The sequence below is a fragment of the Pteropus alecto genome, unplaced genomic scaffold (assembly GCF_000325575.1).
Source record: "Pteropus alecto unplaced genomic scaffold, ASM32557v1 scaffold16, whole genome shotgun sequence".
NCBI lineage: Eukaryota > Metazoa > Chordata > Mammalia > Chiroptera > Pteropodidae > Pteropus > Pteropus alecto.
This window is the reverse complement of record NW_006438867.1, coordinates 2,807,301-2,826,820: the sequence shown is the minus strand read 5'-3', so window position 1 is coordinate 2,826,820 and position 19,520 is coordinate 2,807,301. Positions and strand designations below refer to the sequence as shown.

The 19,520-nt window shown below is 36.7% G+C and overlaps 1 protein-coding gene across 1 annotated transcript in view; it reads right to left on the bottom strand.

The window, feature by feature from the left end:
* LOC102877911 (spermatogenesis- and oogenesis-specific basic helix-loop-helix-containing protein 2) overlaps window positions 1-13,044 on the bottom strand; it is a 42,022-nt gene extending 28,978 nt beyond the window's left edge. Inside the window, exons 1-2 of the mRNA XM_015592394.2 lie at window positions 12,994-13,044; window positions 4,782-4,993 (exon numbers count right to left, since the gene is read on the bottom strand). Of these exons, the coding sequence (XP_015447880.1) occupies window positions 4,782-4,993; window positions 12,994-13,044 (263 nt within the window). The remainder of the gene's footprint in view (window positions 1-4,781; window positions 4,994-12,993) is intronic.
* Between the last annotated feature and the right edge of the window lie 6,476 nt (window positions 13,045-19,520).

Sequence of the window (19,520 nt, the reverse complement as noted above, 5' to 3'; positions counted from 1 at the left end):
TCACTTAAATTGAAGGACAGATAAAGAGCTTCACAAACAAAAATAAGCTAAAGGAATTTATCACCACCAAGCCAGTATTACAGGAAATGTTGGAGGGAGTTTTTTAAGAAGAAAAAGCATGTATCAAAAACAGGAATAAAGAATGGTAACAACTACATTCCTATCAATAAGCACCTTAAATGGAAAAGAATTAAGTGCTCCAACCAATAGATACAGTGATAAGATAAGAAAACAAGAACCTACATATGAAAAAGAAGGGGATGGAAAAAGATATTGGTTTGATGGACCTAGAAGGTATTTAAGTCGGACAGAGAAAGAAAAACACTATATGATTTCACTTATATTTGAAATTTAAGAAATAAAAAGAACAAACTAATATAGTGGACAATTTGGTGACAGTCAGAGGGGAGGGGTTTGGGGGGCTGGGAGAATAGGGTAAAGGGTTAAAGAAGTACAAATTAGTAGCTGATGGATGGTCATGGGGATGGGGAGCACGACATAGGAAATGCAGTTAGCATTAATATGTTGGCTAGGAGGAGGGTCAGGGGAGGGAGGAAGCAATTGGGGGGATCGTTTTATGAACTATAGAGATGTCTACCAATGTACTGCATACTTGAAATGAATTAAAATAAATTTTAATAAAAAGAAAAGAAAAAAATAAAATAAAAACCTGCAATTCATTTCTCCTGAAGAGACTCACAGAATAGACTCTTTAAATGTCATTCATGATGGTTCTTGAAACTATACTCCACATACCAAATTGGATACTGATATCCTAATATACATTTCTATGTCTGTCTCTAGTGTCTGCTGGAACAGGAGGCACAGACTGCAGCAGTGCTCATCCCCAGTCTTGTTCCATCCCCAGCTCTGGTCCCTGGTAGCTGAGGGAAAAAAGATCATATAAAAGTCTTTTGAGCTAAGTCGAACACTCCGCTAACCAAAGAACCTCAGAAAAACCTTGGCCACTAAAAAGAGTTCTTATAAGTCCCTATGAAGCTGGGAGAAATTGCTAAACTCACTTCCTTTAGAGCCACAAGGGCTTCAAGGGACAAAAGCCAGTGTCATTTTTGGGTTGTGGCCTTCTTGAATACAGTTATCCATAATGCTGTCCGTGGCCTAATGCAGCCAACTCAACCTCGCAGTGGCCTATTTGGGACTTGTAACAAATAATGTTCCTTGTTAATTACTTAAACAACTGTTTTCAGTAAGAAAATTGAGTTTTACTATCAGTTTGAAAGTACTGAGTTCATTTGCTGCTAACAGGGTACCTGCTGTAGAATGTAGTAAAGTTCTGAGAGTTTATTCAGAACTTTATTCATTACTACATTTACTACTGGTGGGCAGTGAAGGCTGGCATGTCTGCTCCCACGATGCTGCTGGTCAGGAGACTTTCCTGTACTGAACCGCCTAGGTTGGGTTCACCACATGACATGATGCCAGAATGATAAAGGTCCAGAACTACCCTCAGTTCCTATTTGCCCCCATCATCAATTTATAAATAATTTTTTAGTAAAATCATTAGATGTTTGTGGTTATTGTGTTTACGGTCAAGTGCTCACAGGACTAACGTCATGAAAGCTGATAAAATGTACTGAGTTGCATCAAGTCCAGGATATTTTGGATTCGGGGACATAAAAGAACAACTTCTTAGATCCCTGTGGCTCCCAGGATTGAATATTCATAGCGAAGTAATAAGTTAACGAATCAGATAAGTGAAATTACATGGGGAAAAGTGAAATCAGAGCCAAGCTTCGTTGCAGACTGAGCAGATGGAACCACGTTCTGCAGCCCTTTACTGCTGCTGAACTGCTCTGAGCTCACGAGAATCACAGAATTTTAAGAATAGTAGAGACGCTTCATGGAATGGAAAATCAGTTTCAGACAGTATCCAAACAATGTTGATGAGTTTGAAACATGTTTTAATTTTCTATACCTGCCTTTGGAAGATAAAGTGTCAGGATGTGTCTAAATGATCAAGAATCTGCTCTTTGCATGTGGCACAATTTTGAGAACTGACCTAAGCCAAGAGTCAAATATCCCTAGAATTCTAGAGCCAACCACATGAATCCTAAGACTATCTTAAACTATTTTTCCATTGAGTAGTGTCTGAGTTCGTCTGACTCAAAAAACAGATATTCATGAAATCTGATTAGGGAGCACTATAGGGATGTGAACCTATAACTGATATGTACCATAACTCTTGAAAATGTTGGTCTATAAAGTACTAATATTTTTACGATTAAAATTGATCAACGATTAGCTCCAAGTTGAAAACATAGTTTTTCTGTAAGAATAAATTTAAGAATCATTTTAAGGAGGCTTCTTACGTTTTATTCTAAAATAAGCCTTCATTCTCATTTTCAACGGAAATCTGTATATATATCTCATAGATACACAGATTTATGATCGTGTGCTCTAATACTTAAGTGTGGGTACGTTTGCTCTCTAGTAAGTTCCTCATTCACTGGTGAGGCACAGAAAGTGCTTAGACAGAGAAGCATAAACAGTTGTATAGGTTCCAGCTTTTGAGATATTACAAAACAACATCGAAGATCTAAAATACAGCAGAAGGAAAGGTAAACCAAGACTCTTCATTTTGGTTTAGTCATTAAATGTTAGTGCTTTAGGAAAGATGAAGATTTAAATGCTTTATAAACGGGGCAATATATTTGTAGAGCTCATTACCCTAAATGAAGCAAAAATATAGATCCAAAAATACAAATACACTGTACAAAGGTTTAAATAACTCATAAGCCATAAACTCGTAACAATTCTGAGGTCAAGAAAGGGAATTTCAGAGACATTTCTAGCCTCTGAGCCATCATGAAAGGCAAAGCTTCCATGAAGAAAGCTTTGACCCTTTGTCGGAGAGGAACGCCAATGCTAGAACTCATTGCCTGCACTAGAATGGCATCTCTCCCACGCGTGCACACGCTCACTCAGTCACACCTGCAGCAAAGTACGAACACCTGCCATCGGTCAAGACCTATACTGGGAACAGCATAACAAGAGACAAGAAAACAAAATACACATGTATTCCACAAAGCTTTCTTTCTTTTTAAAAAATGCATTTAGAGCAAAATAGTAGAACTATCATGTGCGTGTTTGTACAGTTAGTACTTTCATCTACCGTCTTTACCCTGCTAAAAAATCTTAAACTATGTTATTCAGAAGAAGAAAAGTAGCAGTGGAAGAACTCACAGAGGCAAGTAGCAGACAGGAAGTTCTGTCCCCTAACCTCAGCTTTTACTTACTGATTAGACATAAAGCTTACTCCCTAACAGAACTCTATTCTTAAATGTAGCTTCAATAATGAGCAAAATCAAAGCCTTTACTACATTCGGAGAGGCATAGCTGGGATCCTACTCCAGAGAAGAGAGCGATCAGCCCTACTGATTTGTCCAGTGCTCTTCTAAAACCATATAGATGTTTAGTTTATTCTGAGTTTGGCACATACTGAATCTCAGAGGTATAAACGAAGGGTCTTCAATACAGAAGCCAACTAATCACAGACTTTTAGAAAGCACAAGAAGGGAAAAAGTTCTGGTTTAGGTTGTATGACAATAAGCCTTACAGTCTCCGGCAAGTCCCCTCAGCCTCTGTTTTCTCATCTGTCAAGTAGGAATGATGAAACCCTGCTCTATATCTTCATAAAGCTGTTGAAAAAATTTAAAACTGCTATATAAATGAGATATTATTATGAGTCCCAACCAGGGGAACTCTATCTTCAGGGCTTTTTAAGGTATGCAATATCTTAAATCAGGCATATCTTCAGAAGGAGGACAGTTAACAACAAGTTTTGAAAGTGAAATCCACTATGAGGTGGTTTGCCTGGTTTGTCTAGAGTTCATATTCCCAACAGAAAGCAAAAAAAAAAAAAAAAAATTGCAGAAGACAACTGTTCTAACAAACCCCAGGAATAATATCTGTCTGTCTCTTTAACAAGTAACTCAAAGGCTTTGGTTTCTTGATATTCCAACTTTCTTTCCCTGTAACATATATGCTTGCTCCTCGATTCAGGATCACAATATTGTCTCTGAACTTTCTCCTTTAGTTAGAAGGGACTGTCCTTTAATTTTGAGAAGTCCTTATATATTTGAATATTATCTACAATTACACTTTCTCTATCAAGTCTTCTTATAGGTCAGAACAAGTAATCCTGTTTTTAAAAGCATCCTAAATGGCTCAAAATCCTAGGTAGTCAGGCAAGGAAGGACATACCACCCCCATGACCAGGCTCCAGGAGCAGAGCAGGTCAGGCAGAAACAGAACTTCTAGAGAGCTATGGGATGAAGCCACGATACCGGAGGAGGATCGGTCTGGACTCACTGAATCCAGGAGCCCAAAGGCTCCGTCATGTCAGGGTGTCTGAGAGGGACACTTCAGTCCACAGCTAACATGACATGGAGCTAAAGTGCTCACCTGCCTTCATATCTGCCATAACAATTAATGAACTCTGAAGAGATAGGCCATTTTAACGACATAGTTATTAAAAAAGGAGTACCTGAGTGATTAAGCATTATATACCAAATAAATTTCTATGAACAATTAATTCTTACATTCTCACCCATATCTACTACTTTTTAAGTTAAAATCATAACCCTCATAATAGTGTGTCAAACAGGCAAAAATAACAGCATGTAAGTAGATTCTGCCCTTAAAAATATCCTTCATCTTAAAAATTAAAGTAGAAATAGTATCATCTTTTAAGGATTCTATGGAAATAGGTTTTAACGAAAACTATTTCAAAGGTACAGAGTCAAGGTTTTAGAGTTTACCTAATTAACTTGACAGCGTCCAGCTCTCCAGGGGTTGGCGAAGTCATCTTCAGGAAGACCACGTTGAATGCACGCTCATCCAGGAGCGCGGCTGCCTTCCTCACATCGCTGACGGTTATGGTGACTTCTGCTATTTCTGAAAATAATTTCTGTACAATATCAGCCAGATACTGAACAGTGACATCTCCAACTATCAAGAAGTCTATCTTTGCCTGAAAGAGAAGGAAAAAACAAACAAACAAACAAAAAACAGAAGCACTGCATAATTAACATCTGGGCACAGAGAAAATATCATACATGAGAACAAGTAAAGGTTACAAATAACACAGTGAATGACTGTACAGCTGGAGTGAGGGACCTGGAGGGCAGGCGTGACTAACTTCATGCCCTTGGCATCTAGGGTAGCGAATAGGTCTGAAGCTTATGCGACTTTTAAGTTTTTCCTACAAATATTCTCAGAGGTTTTCCTACAAGTTTCTCTCTCATTTGATTAACAATAGATAGGATTCGTATGGCCTAGTTTCCCAGTCAACTATTATGCTGGAAAATCTGTTTACTTATGAGAGAACCAAACTGGTGACTCTCCCAGACTATTCTGATGAAACACACATTCCATAGAACAGAGAAAGATCTAAAATCCTAAATCCTAGGAAACATTCAAATAAAGTTCAAATAAAGTCCTTTTTTTGAATGGAATATACATGCCATTTAAAGCCCAACATTAGGAATCAAAAACTTCCTTATTTCCGTTTGGGAATATTTTCAAGCACAATTGGGAAAAATATGATTTCCATCTTCATCTTCTATTTCTGTATGTTTTATTCTCTACAGCTATTGAACACAATCCACGGAAAATGTCAAAGAATGGGATGCTTGAATTAATGGAACAGTCAGCAATGGAAATGCCAGGCCACAGGCAGGTCACAGGAGAAAACAAATTTGGGAATTGACAAGAGTTGAAGCCAAAAGAGGAGGGTGAGTTAGAAAAGAAAGGCAGCTTGCCAAAGACACAGCTCCTCAGGACAGGATGCTGATGTAGGTGGCCCTGGTTTCCCAAGGGATACTGGGAAGAACACGTAATGTGCAAGAAGTTAGGTGAGTTCAAAGGAAGCAAAACTTCTGCACTTCTCACTTCTGTCTGCCTTCCAATTTTCTTCTTTCTTTTGTTAACCAAAAAAAAAGCGAGTCTTCCTTTACCCATCTCTCATATCCTCATTCAATTCTCTCCCTAGAAGCAACAACTGTCAACAGTTTAGTCTATATCCTCTCAGACAATTTCTTTGTCAAACATATAATACACATATACAGCTTTTTGCATAAATGGGATATTTTTTAAAGTAGGTTGCTCTTCTCACTTAACAATTCCTCGGAAATTCTGATTCACTGGGAACATGCTCATTTTCCCAGCTGTTACAGATTTATTCTCTTAAAGAAATGTTTTCTATCGTCTGTTGTGATCTGTGGGGGAAGGAGAACGTGAACTCATCTGGCACCTCCATCCAGCATCTTTGTTTATGATGACGGTTTACTGAATTGTTCTCCTAATGTGGAATCTTGATGTTATTATAATGCGGTGCTGAATATCTTCGTAAATATGTCTTTGTACAAATAAGCACATATCCTATAGGCAAAACTGTAAGAGCAAAAGGGAAACCTTTGCTTTTGTTTTTCAACTTAAGTATTGCCAAACTGCTCTCCCTCAAGATGCAAAAATTTACACCCACACCAACAGTGTATGAGTCACCATTTCCCAAACTCTTTAATAAGACTGATAATTCTTAATCTTATTTTTCTCATTTTTGCCATTCTTGTGAGCCAAAAAAACCCTCGATTTTCTTTTTCATTTGCATTATTCTAATTAATAGTGAAGTTGTGTATCTTTTAATTTTAGTGACAATTTCAATTTCTATTTATTGCATATTCAATTTATTATGCTTGCCTATTACCTTTGTTCATCTTTTTCCATTGCTTTGTAGGTGTTCATATACTCTGGATATTAGTCGAATATTTTTTCTAGTCTGTCATAGCTTTTAATTTGGATTATAAGGCTCTTGCCACAAAAATATATATAATATTTAGTAACAAATCTACCAACTATTTCCTTTAGGACTTTGGTGAATTTGGTCTTGCTTTCAAAGCTATCTCTACTTATATTACAAAGATAGGCTTTTCCTAGACAGGAAAAAACTAAAGAAGTTTATTACCACTAAACTAGTATTATAAAAAATATTAAAGGGACTTCTATGAGAAGATCAAAAATGTGAAAAATACAGGAAAAAAATTCTTGCTACCAATGGCAAACACATGTAAAAGCAGTAGATCAACCAACTGTAAAGCTAGTACAAAGGTTAAAAGGCAAAAACAAAGATCATGTGCAATTACAACAATAAATTAAGGGATACAGACAAATACATTCACAAAAGAAAAAAATGACAGAAATATAAACATGAAGGGGATGAGTAAAAACTATAATGACTTTAGAATGTGTTCAAACTTAAGAAGCCAGCAACTTAAAATAGACTGCAATAAACATAGCTTGGTATATAGGAAGTATATGGTAACCACATACCATAAATCTACAAGATATACAAGAAACAAAGGGAAAAGAATTCAAACAACACTATAGAAAGTCATCAACATATAAGTGAAGAGAGCAAGAGAATAGGAAAGGAACAGAGAACAACTATAAAAACAATGAAAAAAACAATTAATTAATAAAATGGCAATAACTATATACCTATCAATAATTACTTTAAATGTGAAATGACTAAATGCTCCAATCAAAACATATAGGGTGGCTGAATGGATAAAAAAACAAGACTCATACATATGCTGCCTACAAGAGACCCACTTCATGTTGAAAGATTGACATAGACTGGAAGTAAAGGGTTGGAAAAAGATATTTCATGGAAATGGTAATGGAAAAAAATGCTGAAGTGGCAATACTTATATCAGACAACAGAGACTTAAAAAAGGGGGCTGTTACAAGAGACAAAGTAGGGCATTTCATAATGATAAACGAATCAATCCAACAAGAGTACACAACTCTAGTAAACATCTACACACCCAATGGAGGAGCACCTAAATATATAAACCAAATATTGACGAACACAAAGGGAGAGATCAACAGTAATACAGTCATGCTAGGGGAATTTAACACCCCATTGATATCAATGGATAGGTCATCCAGACAGAAAATCAGAAAGGAAACAGCAGCCTTAAATGACACATTAGACCGGCTGGACTTAATTGATATTTTTAGGACATTTTACCTCAAAGCAAGATATATATTTTCCTCGAGTGTACCTGATACATTTTCTGGCCTAAACTGATAGACCACAGTTTAGGCCACAAAACATGTCTCAACTAATTTAAGAAGAGTGAAATCATATCAAATATATTCTCCAATCACAATGTTATGAAACTATAGGTCAAATATAAGGAGAAACCCAAAGAACACACAAACACATGATCACTCCACAAGATGCTACTAAACAATGAATGGGATAAGCACAAGATCAAGGAGGAAATCAAAAGATACCTTAAAACAAATGAAAACTAAAACACAACGACCCAAAACCTATGAGACACAGACAAAGCAGTTCAAAGAGGGAAATCTATAGCAATACAAGCTTACCTCAAGAAAGAAGAAAAATCTCAAATAAACAATCTAACCTTATACCTAAAGGAACTAGAAAGAAAAACAAAGTGAGTAGAAGAAAGGAAATAATAAAGATCAGAGTAGAAATAAATGAAATAGAGTCAAAAAATAATACAAAGATCAATGAAACCAAGACCTGGTTACTTTAAAAGATAAACAAAATTCATAAAACTATAGCCAGATTCATCAAGAAAAAAAGAGGACCCAAATAAATATAATCAAAAATGAAAAAGAAGTGATAAGATAACCGATACCACAAGGATTATAAGGAACTACTATGAACAATTACATGCCAACAAATTGAACAACCTGGAAAAAATGGATAAATTCCTAGAAACAAACAATCTTCCAAGGCTGAATCAGGAAGGAACAGAAAATCCGAACAGATAAATAACTTCTAATGAAATCAAATCAGTAATTGAAAAGCTCCCAACAAACAAAAGCCCTGGACTAGATGGCTTCACAAGTGAATTTTAATAAACGTTCAAAGAAAAATTAACACCTATCCTTCTCAAACTATTCCTAAAAATTGAAGTAGAGGGAAGACTCCCAAACTCATCTTAATAGGTCAGCATTACTCTGATTCCAAAGCCACTAAAGACAAAGACACTAAAACCAAAAAGAAAACTAGTTAAGATCCTTGATGAACATAGATGCAAAAATCTTCAACAAAATACTAGCAAACTGAATTCAACAATATGTTAAAAAGATCATACACCACGATCAAGTAGGATTTATTCCTGGGTTGCAAGGCTGGTTCAATATCTGAAAATTAATTAACATGATATACCATTTAAACAAAATGAAGGATAAAAATAACATAATTGTATCAATAGATGCAGAAATAGGATTTGACAAAATCCAACATCTATTCATGATAAAAACCCTCAAGAAAGTGGGACTAGAAGGAACATTCCTCAACACAATAAAGGCCATATATGACAAACCCACAACTAATATCATACTCAATAATGAAAAACTGAATGCTTTTTAAGATTAAGAACAGGACAAGAATGTCCATTTTTACCACTTTTATTCAACATAGTATTGAAAGTCCTAGCCACAGCAATCAGACAAGAAAAAGAAATAAAAGGTATCTGAATTGGAAGGGAAGAAGTAAAACTGTTATTTGCAGATGACATGAGCGAACCCTAAAGAATCCACCAAAAATCTATTATAACTAATAAATGAATTCAGTAATGTAGCAGGATACAAAACTTATATTCAGAAAACAGTTGCATTTTTATACACCAATAATAAACTAATGGAAAGAGAAGAAAACAATCCCATTTACAATTTCATCAAAAAAACAAACAAACAAACAAAAAACCTTACGAATAAATTTAACCAGGGCAGTAAAAGACATGTACTTGGAAAACTATAAGACACTGAAGAAACTGAAGATGATACAAATGGAAGTATATACTATGCTCATGAATAAAAATTGGCATTGTTAAAATAGCCATATTACCTAAAGCAATCTACAGGTTCAATGCAATTCCTATGAAAATACCAATGATATTTTTCACAGAACTAAAACGAATAATCCTAAAACTTATATGGAACAACACACACACACACACACACACACACACACACACACACACACACACACACCATACCCAAATCAATCCTGACAAAGAACGACAAAGCTGGAGGTATCAAGCTACCTGATATCAAACTACACTACAAGACTATAGTTATCAAAATGGCATGGTAGTGGCATAAAAACAGGTATGTCGATTAACGGAACAGAATAGAGAGCCCAGAAATAAACCCAATCCTATATGGTCAATTAATCTATGATAAAGGAGGCAAGAATATACAAGATAAAGACAGTCTCTTCAATAAATGATGTTGGAAAAAGTGTGCAGACAAATACAAAAACATGAAACTAGGCAACTTTCTCATACCATATACAAGAAGAAACTCCAAATGGTATTAAAGACTTAAACGTAAGATCCAATACCATAAAACTCCTAGAAAAAATATAGGCAGTAATCTCTTTGACATAGATCTTAGTAATATTTATTTTGTGATCTGTTTCCTCGGGCAAGAGAAATAAAAAATAAACAAATGGGACTACATCAAACTAAAAAGTTTTTCAACAGTGAAGGACACCATCAACAAAATAAATAGACAACCTACGCAATGGAAGAAGATATTTGCAAATGATATATCTGATAAGGGATTAATATCAAAAATATGTAAGGAACTCATACAACTTAACACCAATAAAACAAACAATCCTATTTAAAAATGGGCAGAGGACCTGAATAGACATTTATCCAAAGAGGATGTACAGACTGGTAATAAACTTATGAAAAGATGTTCAACATCACTAATCATCGGAGAAATGCAAATTAAAACCATAAGATACCATGAGATTGGCTGTCATCAATAAATTAACAAACAAGTGTTGGTGAGGATGTGGAGAAAAGAAAACTCTCATGCACTTTTTTGGTGGGATTGAAAATTGGTGCATCTACTGTGGAAAACAGTATGGATGGTCCTCAAAAAATTAAAAGCAGAACTACCATATAACCAGCATTCCGCTTCTGGGTAGTTATCTAAAGAAATCCAAAACATTAATTAAAAAGACATATCATCTATATGTTCACCGCAGCATTATTTACAATAGCCACAATAAGGAAGGAATCTAAGTGTCCAATGATAGACAAATGGATAAAAAAGAGGTGGCACATATATACAATGGAATATTACTTGGCCTTATAAAATGAAATCTTGCCATTTGCAATCCAATGGATGAACCTGGAGGGTATTAAGTGAAATAAGACAGAGAAAGACAAATGCCATATGATTTCACTTACATGTGGAATCTAGAAAACAAAATAAATGAAAAAACAAAACAAACAAACTCAAGGTACAGAGAAGAAATTGATGGTTGCCAGATAGAAGGGAGGTTTGTGGTTAGATGAAAAAAGTAAAAGGATTAAGATATACAAATTGCCAGTGATAAAAACAGTCAAGGGGATGTAAAATATAGTGTAAGGAATACAGGCAATAATATTGTAATTACTAAATATGGTGCCAGACGGGTACTAGATTTATCAGGGTGGTTACTTCATAAGTTATATAAATGTCTACTCATTATACTGTACACCTGAAACTAATATTGTATGTTGCTATAATTGAAAAACAAAAAAAAAATTTAAAGATATGCTTTAATAGTTTATGCTAATATTTCTATGGTGCTTTTACAATTATCCCATCTGGAATTTATCTGGTAATTAACATGAGGTAAGTAACTAGTCTTATTCTTTTTGAAATGCAGAGTTAATTACCTCAAAGAATTATTGAACAGGCTAAACTTCTCAGTGTTTTGTAATTCCACATTATATACATGTATGTATGTATGTATCCATGCATGTATGTATGTATTTCTGGGCTTCATTCTGATCTATTAATCTATTTCCCTATTCCTGGCTAATACCACACTGTTTAATTTCTAGCTTTTTATAGTATGTTTTGTATTTGACAGAACATATGGTTCCCTCCTAGCTGTTTGGAATCTGGTTCCTATATACTTTCGCACAATTTCTCTCCCAGTGGAATTTTAGCATCAGCTTGTCAAGTTCCATAAGGAGCCCTGTTACAATTTTGATGATAGTTGCATTTAACAATTGAGAAATATCATTATTGTATTAAATCTCTCTATTTAGGAAGTATGACTCAGGGAATTCAGGCCTTTTTTTATGTCCTTCAGTTTTATAGTTTCCCTCAGATTTTTCATGTGTCCTCATATATTTATTCCTAGATATTGCAAGAGTTTGGAGGCATTGTGGAGGGGTAGCTTTTTTCTCTCACTATATTTTCTGATTGATTATAGCTGATGTAGAGAAAAGCTATGGATTTCTGTAGAAGGAATTTACCTCAAGTATTTTGTTACTATCTATTTAGTTCCAATATATTTTATGATTCTTCTGAATTTCCTAGGTAGATGACCATACCGTCTTCGAAATGAACTTTTTTGGCCCATTTCCAGAATGTATGCCTTTTATTTATTGATCTTAAAGCACTGACTAGAACATACAACTGGGAATAGCAGAAGTGACAGTGGGCATTCTTGCTTGTTTCTAACTTTAGTGGAAATATTTCAAACGCTTGTACCACTAAATATGATACAGAAGGTTTTTGTTCAATACCATTTATCAAGTTAAAGAAGTTTTTTTCTACTTGGAGGCTAAGAATTTTAAATCAGAAATGGGTGTTGAAATTTACCAAATGCTTTTTCAATAAACAACATGATCTTTTTTTTCTCCTTTAATCTTTTAGGTATTGAATTACACTAACAGTATGTCAAGTCATCACTGTGTTGCTGGGATAAATCTATATATAATATGTAATAAATCCAATTCGTTTATTTTAGATTTTTGCATCTATGTTTGTAAGTGAAACCAGATACAATTTTGTTTTATTGTACAGTCTTATCTGGTTTCTGCATCAGGATTATGGCCACCTTAAAGAATAAAACAGAAAGTGTCAATATTTCTCTATCATCTCGAATATTTTATAATACGTAGAAATTACCTGCTTCTTGATGTTTAGGTAAAACATATCTAAAATATGGGCCTGAGCCATTTTGAGAAGTGGGTTTTACTACCTTTTATAGTTCCTTATCATTATAGTAAATTTAAGTATTCTACTTTATCGTAAGTAAATTTTGTTCATATATTGTTATAAATGCATTTCACATATCTTTTTTAATGTATTAATTTTTAAAAGTATATAATATATATTACTTGAATGGAGTTCATCTTGGTTTCTAACTAGAGATTAATATATAGTTACATTTTTTTTCTATCTTCTTTTCCTGGCAATGCTTTATTAGAGACTATAGACCTGTGTGGTCCAATATGGTAGCCACATGTGGCTATTTAAATTCATGTTAATTAGAATCAAAGTTTAAAATTCAGTTCAGTAACACTAGACACATTTCGAGAGCTCAATATCCCCATATGGGAAGTGGCTACCATATCAGACGGCATAATTACAGAACATTTTCTTTACTGCAGAAAGTTCTATTGGATGACAGAGTCCCCCACATCCCAATTTGTTGCATCCTACAGACTTTGCTCTATATTGCATTATGTTCATTCTTTGCTAGTTTGTAATTTGAGTTTATATTTCCATTTTAATGACCTAAGAGTTATATTAAACACCTAAAGTTTTTAATTTTCAAGAGGATAATGTTTCTCTTTAAACACATATATATGTGTGTGTGTATATATATATATACACACATATATATATACATGTATATATATATACACACACACATATATAGGCTATTGACTAGCTGCTTATTATTTTAGTGCATTGTCAACAGTGGATGTACCCCATGACTTCTACTTTTTAAATCTGTTGATATTTTCTTTGTGGCCTAACACACAATTGTTGATGTTCCATGGATACTTGCAAACAATATGTATTTTCTGTTGAATATATATTCTCTATATATCTTTTAGATCAAACTTGTTCATTGCTTTCTTGCTTATTTTATGTCTACTTGATCTTTCAGTTTAGGAGACAGATGTATTAAAACCTTCTCTCCCTAATTATGGTTTATAAATATATCTTTAACTACAGACTCTATTGCTAATAATAGGTATATATAGGTTCATAATAATATTAATAAGTACAATTATTGATAATTATACATAAATAAAACTATATATGAAATATACATTGTTCTTTTTAATCCTTTTCACCTGAAATTTTACTTTTTTCTGATACAAATCACTTAGTTTCATATCCCTTAACTTTGATCTTTTCTATTTCATTTTGATTTTGTGTGAATTTTGTAAATAGCATATATTTGAATTTTTAGTTTTTCTTCACAATCTGAGATTTCATTTTAATATAGAAATTTAAGTTATTTACATTAATGGCATTATCTAATATCATTAATATTAAACAAGTATTATTTGTGAAACATTTACAACTTAATGTGAAACATTCCTTTCATTTATTTCAGGTTTCCCATTTACTGTAATTTTGGTTTTTGCCCATGTTCCCTGTTAACTGATCAAGTTTTTCCCTTTTCCTTCCTGCTACTCTTAAAATATTTTGGGAGTTAAATCCCTTATTTCTGTTCTTTGAGTGGCATTAGGGCTCACAACACAGTGCTAGTTTTACCTGATAAATACTTCTTTGGTCAAGATTTCTTTGTCTCTGAAATTTGAGAACTCAGGCCATTTTGTTCCAGCATCCAGAGTTTCTGAAGAAAAGAATAAGCTGCTTTGTTTTTCTTTTGGTGCTTTTCTCTCACACTGTGGGTCCTGACAGTTTTCTAGGGTGTGGATCTTTTTCATCCCACTTGGCGCTCGGTGGATATTTGGCTCTGGACATTTCCTCCTAGTCTGTTTGATTATTTCCTCTTGTTCCTTTGTATCTCCTTGCAAATCTTTGATTAGATGCTAGACATCCTAAATTGACCCTTCATGTCTCAACTTCCGAGAAACTTCCCTAACTTTATTTTTCATATCACCAACTCAGTCTTCAGTCCTTCTAGACATTTTTACAATTTCAGTAAATTTAATGAGAATTGCTCATTTCTAAGATTTCTGGTAATTGTTCATAACCAGTTATTTTTAGGATATGATGTCCACTCGGAGGATAAAAGTTAAAATTTTAAATATTTTTTCTATCCCCTTAATAATCCATCTCTGGAGTTGTGTCTCGTGTCTGTGCATTTATGTCTAGCTCTGTTAATAACCAAGTGATCCTTGGTTATCCAAACGTGAATGTGAATCAAGGACTAAGGCAATGGGTATCAGCGGTTTCCCCCGCAGTTGGGGTGATCTGTTTCCCCAGTGACTGCTTACTTTAAAGGGACAATGACCATGGAATGAGTGGGTGTGGAATGGCTAGCTACTTGTCAAAAAAGGTAGGCTTTACTCTAAATACCAAGCCCTTCACTTCCCTCCTGGGCAGATTTGTCTTTCCTTTAGTCCTTGCCAGTTATACCAAGAAGCTGTGTCCCACGTACAGCTCATTTTCCTTGGAAAGAGCAGTTCCTGATTTTCATCCCGGGGTTACAAGAACCATGGCTCCAGCTGTAGTAGGAGCGAGCTGGGAGAGTCCAAGGACTAAAGAAATCCCCGGCCCAAGTGGCCCAGGTGTTTGGCATACAGCTAGCTCATCACCAGGTGAGCACACTCTCACCTACTGCACCTATCTTTCAGCTAATCTTCCGCCTGGACTGTCACTAGAATTGTTTTACCTCTGCATTTCTTTTATTTTCCATGTCTTTTAAGCTCTGGTTTTTCTACTTTTTTTTTTTTAGTGGCCATTTGATCCCATCTGCTTTCTAAATTTCAAGTTTTCCTGTGATTTTGTTTTTGTTTTTAGTGTTCAGTGAAAAAGCTGCATTGTTCAAACCAAGATTGTGCTAAGGACTATGCACTGCATTCGTTTTCTTTTTTTTTTTTGTCTCCTCAGACTTTTAATTTAGAATTCCCCCTTTCTTCCCATGATATATACTTGCTGAAGGTATCAGCACATTTTTAAGCATCTCTATGGAGTCTGGGGTAGACCAGGATGTTGACAGGTGTGCTCAGTTCACCATCACGAGCTGATCTCACTCACCTGTGGTGCCCTGTTTTCAACAGGATAAAAAGTCAAACTCCTGAGCATGGCATTTCATGGCCAATGTCGACCTGGGTCACCACCCTTATTCTCTTCCACTTCCCTCAAACAACCTGTGTTCTAAGATGACAGCATAACACTGGCAAGTGAGCTTTGAAATTTGGAATTTCTACAGTGCCAGTGCAGGACCCTTGTAGACTGTTTCCTGTCCGTAAACACACCTCATTGCCAATGGCATGTAGGGGCAATGTGGGACTGAGCCGCCCTGGTGCTCCAGTACAGACTGTGTGTCCCCACAGCAGCACAGGTGTTCTTCTAGACCAACACATTCCCTTGTGAACCAAGCACTGAAAACAGTCATTAACAAGCAGCCATCGAAGGAGTGATTGTAATTTGGAATTAACTTGGTTAACTGAAGCAACCCATGAATGTCCAAAAATAACCTATCTGCTACAGACAGGGTGACCATGGAAGTTACCTTCCAAACAAGACACTTTTGAGAATGCAAGGGCGCTATTAACAATTACACTAAACTAATATGTATAAACCTGGTATCCTCAGCTAGGAATAACTTGTAAAACTATTAGAAAGGTTTGTTTTCTTTTCCTTTAATACATCCTGTACTTTGCATCTGCTTAAACATGGCCGATATCTATTTGTTCTCTCCAGATATTTATTGAGCTCCTGCTACACAGTAGATGCTGTGCTGGGAATACAAGGTGAACAGACAAAGTCCCTGTCCTCATGGGGCTTACATTCAAGTAGTCTCTTTTTCTGCTGATAAGATGGCTTTCAATACTTGGACTCCAAGAACAGTGTATGAGCCCCAGTTCTACCACAGCTGTTACTGCTGTTCCTTTTTTAACAGCTGACGCAGTGGGAAGAGAACAAAGGCTTTCAAGACACACAGACCAGGCTCTCTTGCCCTAGTTCAGCCACTTACTACTACTGGCTTTGAGTAAGATACTCCCGTGATCTTCATTTGGGAGATAATAATACATCGCAAGACTATTATAAAGAGAATTGTACAATGCCCTATAGGTGCTAATTATTGCCATGTTTTCTGAAGTAATACCAAACTTGAGCACAAAGAGTACAGAAAATGTCAAAATAACCTGGTGGAATTAGAGAGGGAGATGTGTTCACGTCAGGCAGTGACAACAGCCCCCAATCAAACTGCTCTCTGCATTACTTGAGCCATAGGGCTTGGAAACAGGGCCTACTGGGGAGCAAAGGTAAGTTTTGACTATCAGACATCAGCTGCTAACCTGAGCCCTTTCCTAGCCAGTCCTGGTGCTTCTGGCTGCAGTATGCCCCTCAGGGTCTCAGTTCCCAATTTCCCCAGAATCTTTCAGCTAGTCTCGTGGAGCAAAGGGCAAAACACTGGTCCTACATAGTGGGGAGAAATATGAGAGATGGGAAAGGGATCCAGAAGGATGAGGAAGTGCAGCACCACTAACCACCCCTCTGTGCGGGGGTCTAAAATTTTGCAGAGTGCCCTGCACCAGGACACAGAGGGAGCACGAAATTAAGCAGCTTTAGAAAAAACTGATTTGCTCTCCTGCCAAGAGCTTCTGTCCTTGCTCTACAGAATCAGTGCCAGTATACTCGGAATGTTAATAATCGGACAAATTAGAGCCCTGTCCTAGTCTACTCTCGCAAGGTAACCTGAATTAACGAAATCGCTTCTAATCAACTTAAATTTGAATATTTATTCAGTTAAAAATATCTTGGTGGTGGTGTAATATGAACACAGGTGATGAGAAGGACACACTGATAAGAATAATAAAAAGAAAATGAATAAAACCCCTTAGGATATGCTGCTGTGGAAAAACTGCCTTGTAGTACAATTAAGATTTTCACCTGTGAGCACTACAACGTGAACCAATGCTAGGCTTCCCTGGGCAGATTTTTTTTCTATTTGAATTGGTTTCTGCACCTTTTCTTTTTTTTAAGCAATACATATTCATTGGGAAATACTGGAAAATTCAAAAAAGCATAATGAGAAAATAAAAAGCATCTGCAATTCCGACACTCAGGGCTAAATGCTACTAACACCTTGGTTTAGATCTTTAAAGTCTGGGTAGTTTTTACAATGCAACATCCTCGTCACAAGTGCTCTTGGTCCACTCCCTTTGATTTCTGAGATCACAGCAACACTCAGCCCAACGGTCTCTACAATTTTTAAAACACTGGATTTCCATTTGCAGTCTGCCGCCAGCGAAACCCTTAATTAGTAACAGCAGGTGCTGAAGTGCTTCTAGCCAATCACTCCTACATTTTAGTGAGTAGTTATTTATGTCACTCTTATCACCCAGAGCAGGGAGCAGCCCTGACACTCAGTAGCAGCTGTAGGGGATGATGTTCTCACAGGGCAATTGTTGGCCTCCATTTTCCCCAGGAGTCAAGGGGCTTAACCAGCTCTATCTGGAGAGACTGAGCAAGCTGCTCCTCAAATGCAAAAAAAAGGTTCAGTTGGGACTTCAGATTATCTTTAGGGTTTGAAAGCCACAATTATTTATTACTAGATAATCAGATATTTTACTCAGAGTTCTATTTTGTTCAGCTTTGCCTAATCCTGTCCCATTAAATACTGTTTTTCCTTTGAGTTTAAATAGGTGCCCCCACTTCAAAATAATTAAGGAAATTATTAAATTGGTCCACTTTAAAGCGGTCATAATTCCGTTTCAGAAAGCTTGCTCCGAGGGAGGGAGGAGATTTAAGAATGCAGAACATTACGCAGACCCAAAGGTTTCCCCCTCATGAGATGTGTGAACAACACGCTGAGAAGCAGCCAGCACACCCTTTGCCTTGCTTCCCGGGGCGTGTGAGGTTTCGTTTACGCTTTCTTCATGGCGGCTTCATTTTTATCGAAAACAGCCCTAGTGTGCTTCTGCTGAGGGGGTGAATAAGGCACTTTCAAAAGGGGCCAGTGGGCCTTGGCTGGCCACGGGAGGTGGGAGGGTGTGACAGGGACAGGGGCCTCCTTTCCACGCGCACTTGCTGAGCGGCCAGCCGAGGAAGGCCGCCCAGGGGCCCCTGAGGACGCCATGCCAGGGAGCAAATGGAGAAGGGCCCGCCAGGTTGTGCAGAGACGAGAACGCTGAACATAAACCTTCCTACGTTACAGAAACTTCCCTATATTCAAGTTGAAAACTGTCATTCACGTTTCGACAGGCCACCAGCTCCAAATATGTACTAACTTCTGCTCCTAGGTAAACTCTACCCACGGCTCCTGCGTGAGAAACGGTTCTGTCAGGCGCCAGGGCTGGAGCGGGGCGTCTTTGTAAATCAGACCAGTCCGCCTTGCCCCTCCGCCTCCTTTGGGGGATTCGGCCAGGTCCCCAGCCTCGAGGGGTTCCAGGGCCCAGGGTGGGGCTCCAGGACAGCCTGGGAGGCCCTGTCCGTCCTCCCGGCCGCGGGCATGGACCCAGGGCTCGCGCGCTCCCGGGCTGGCCCGGAACGAG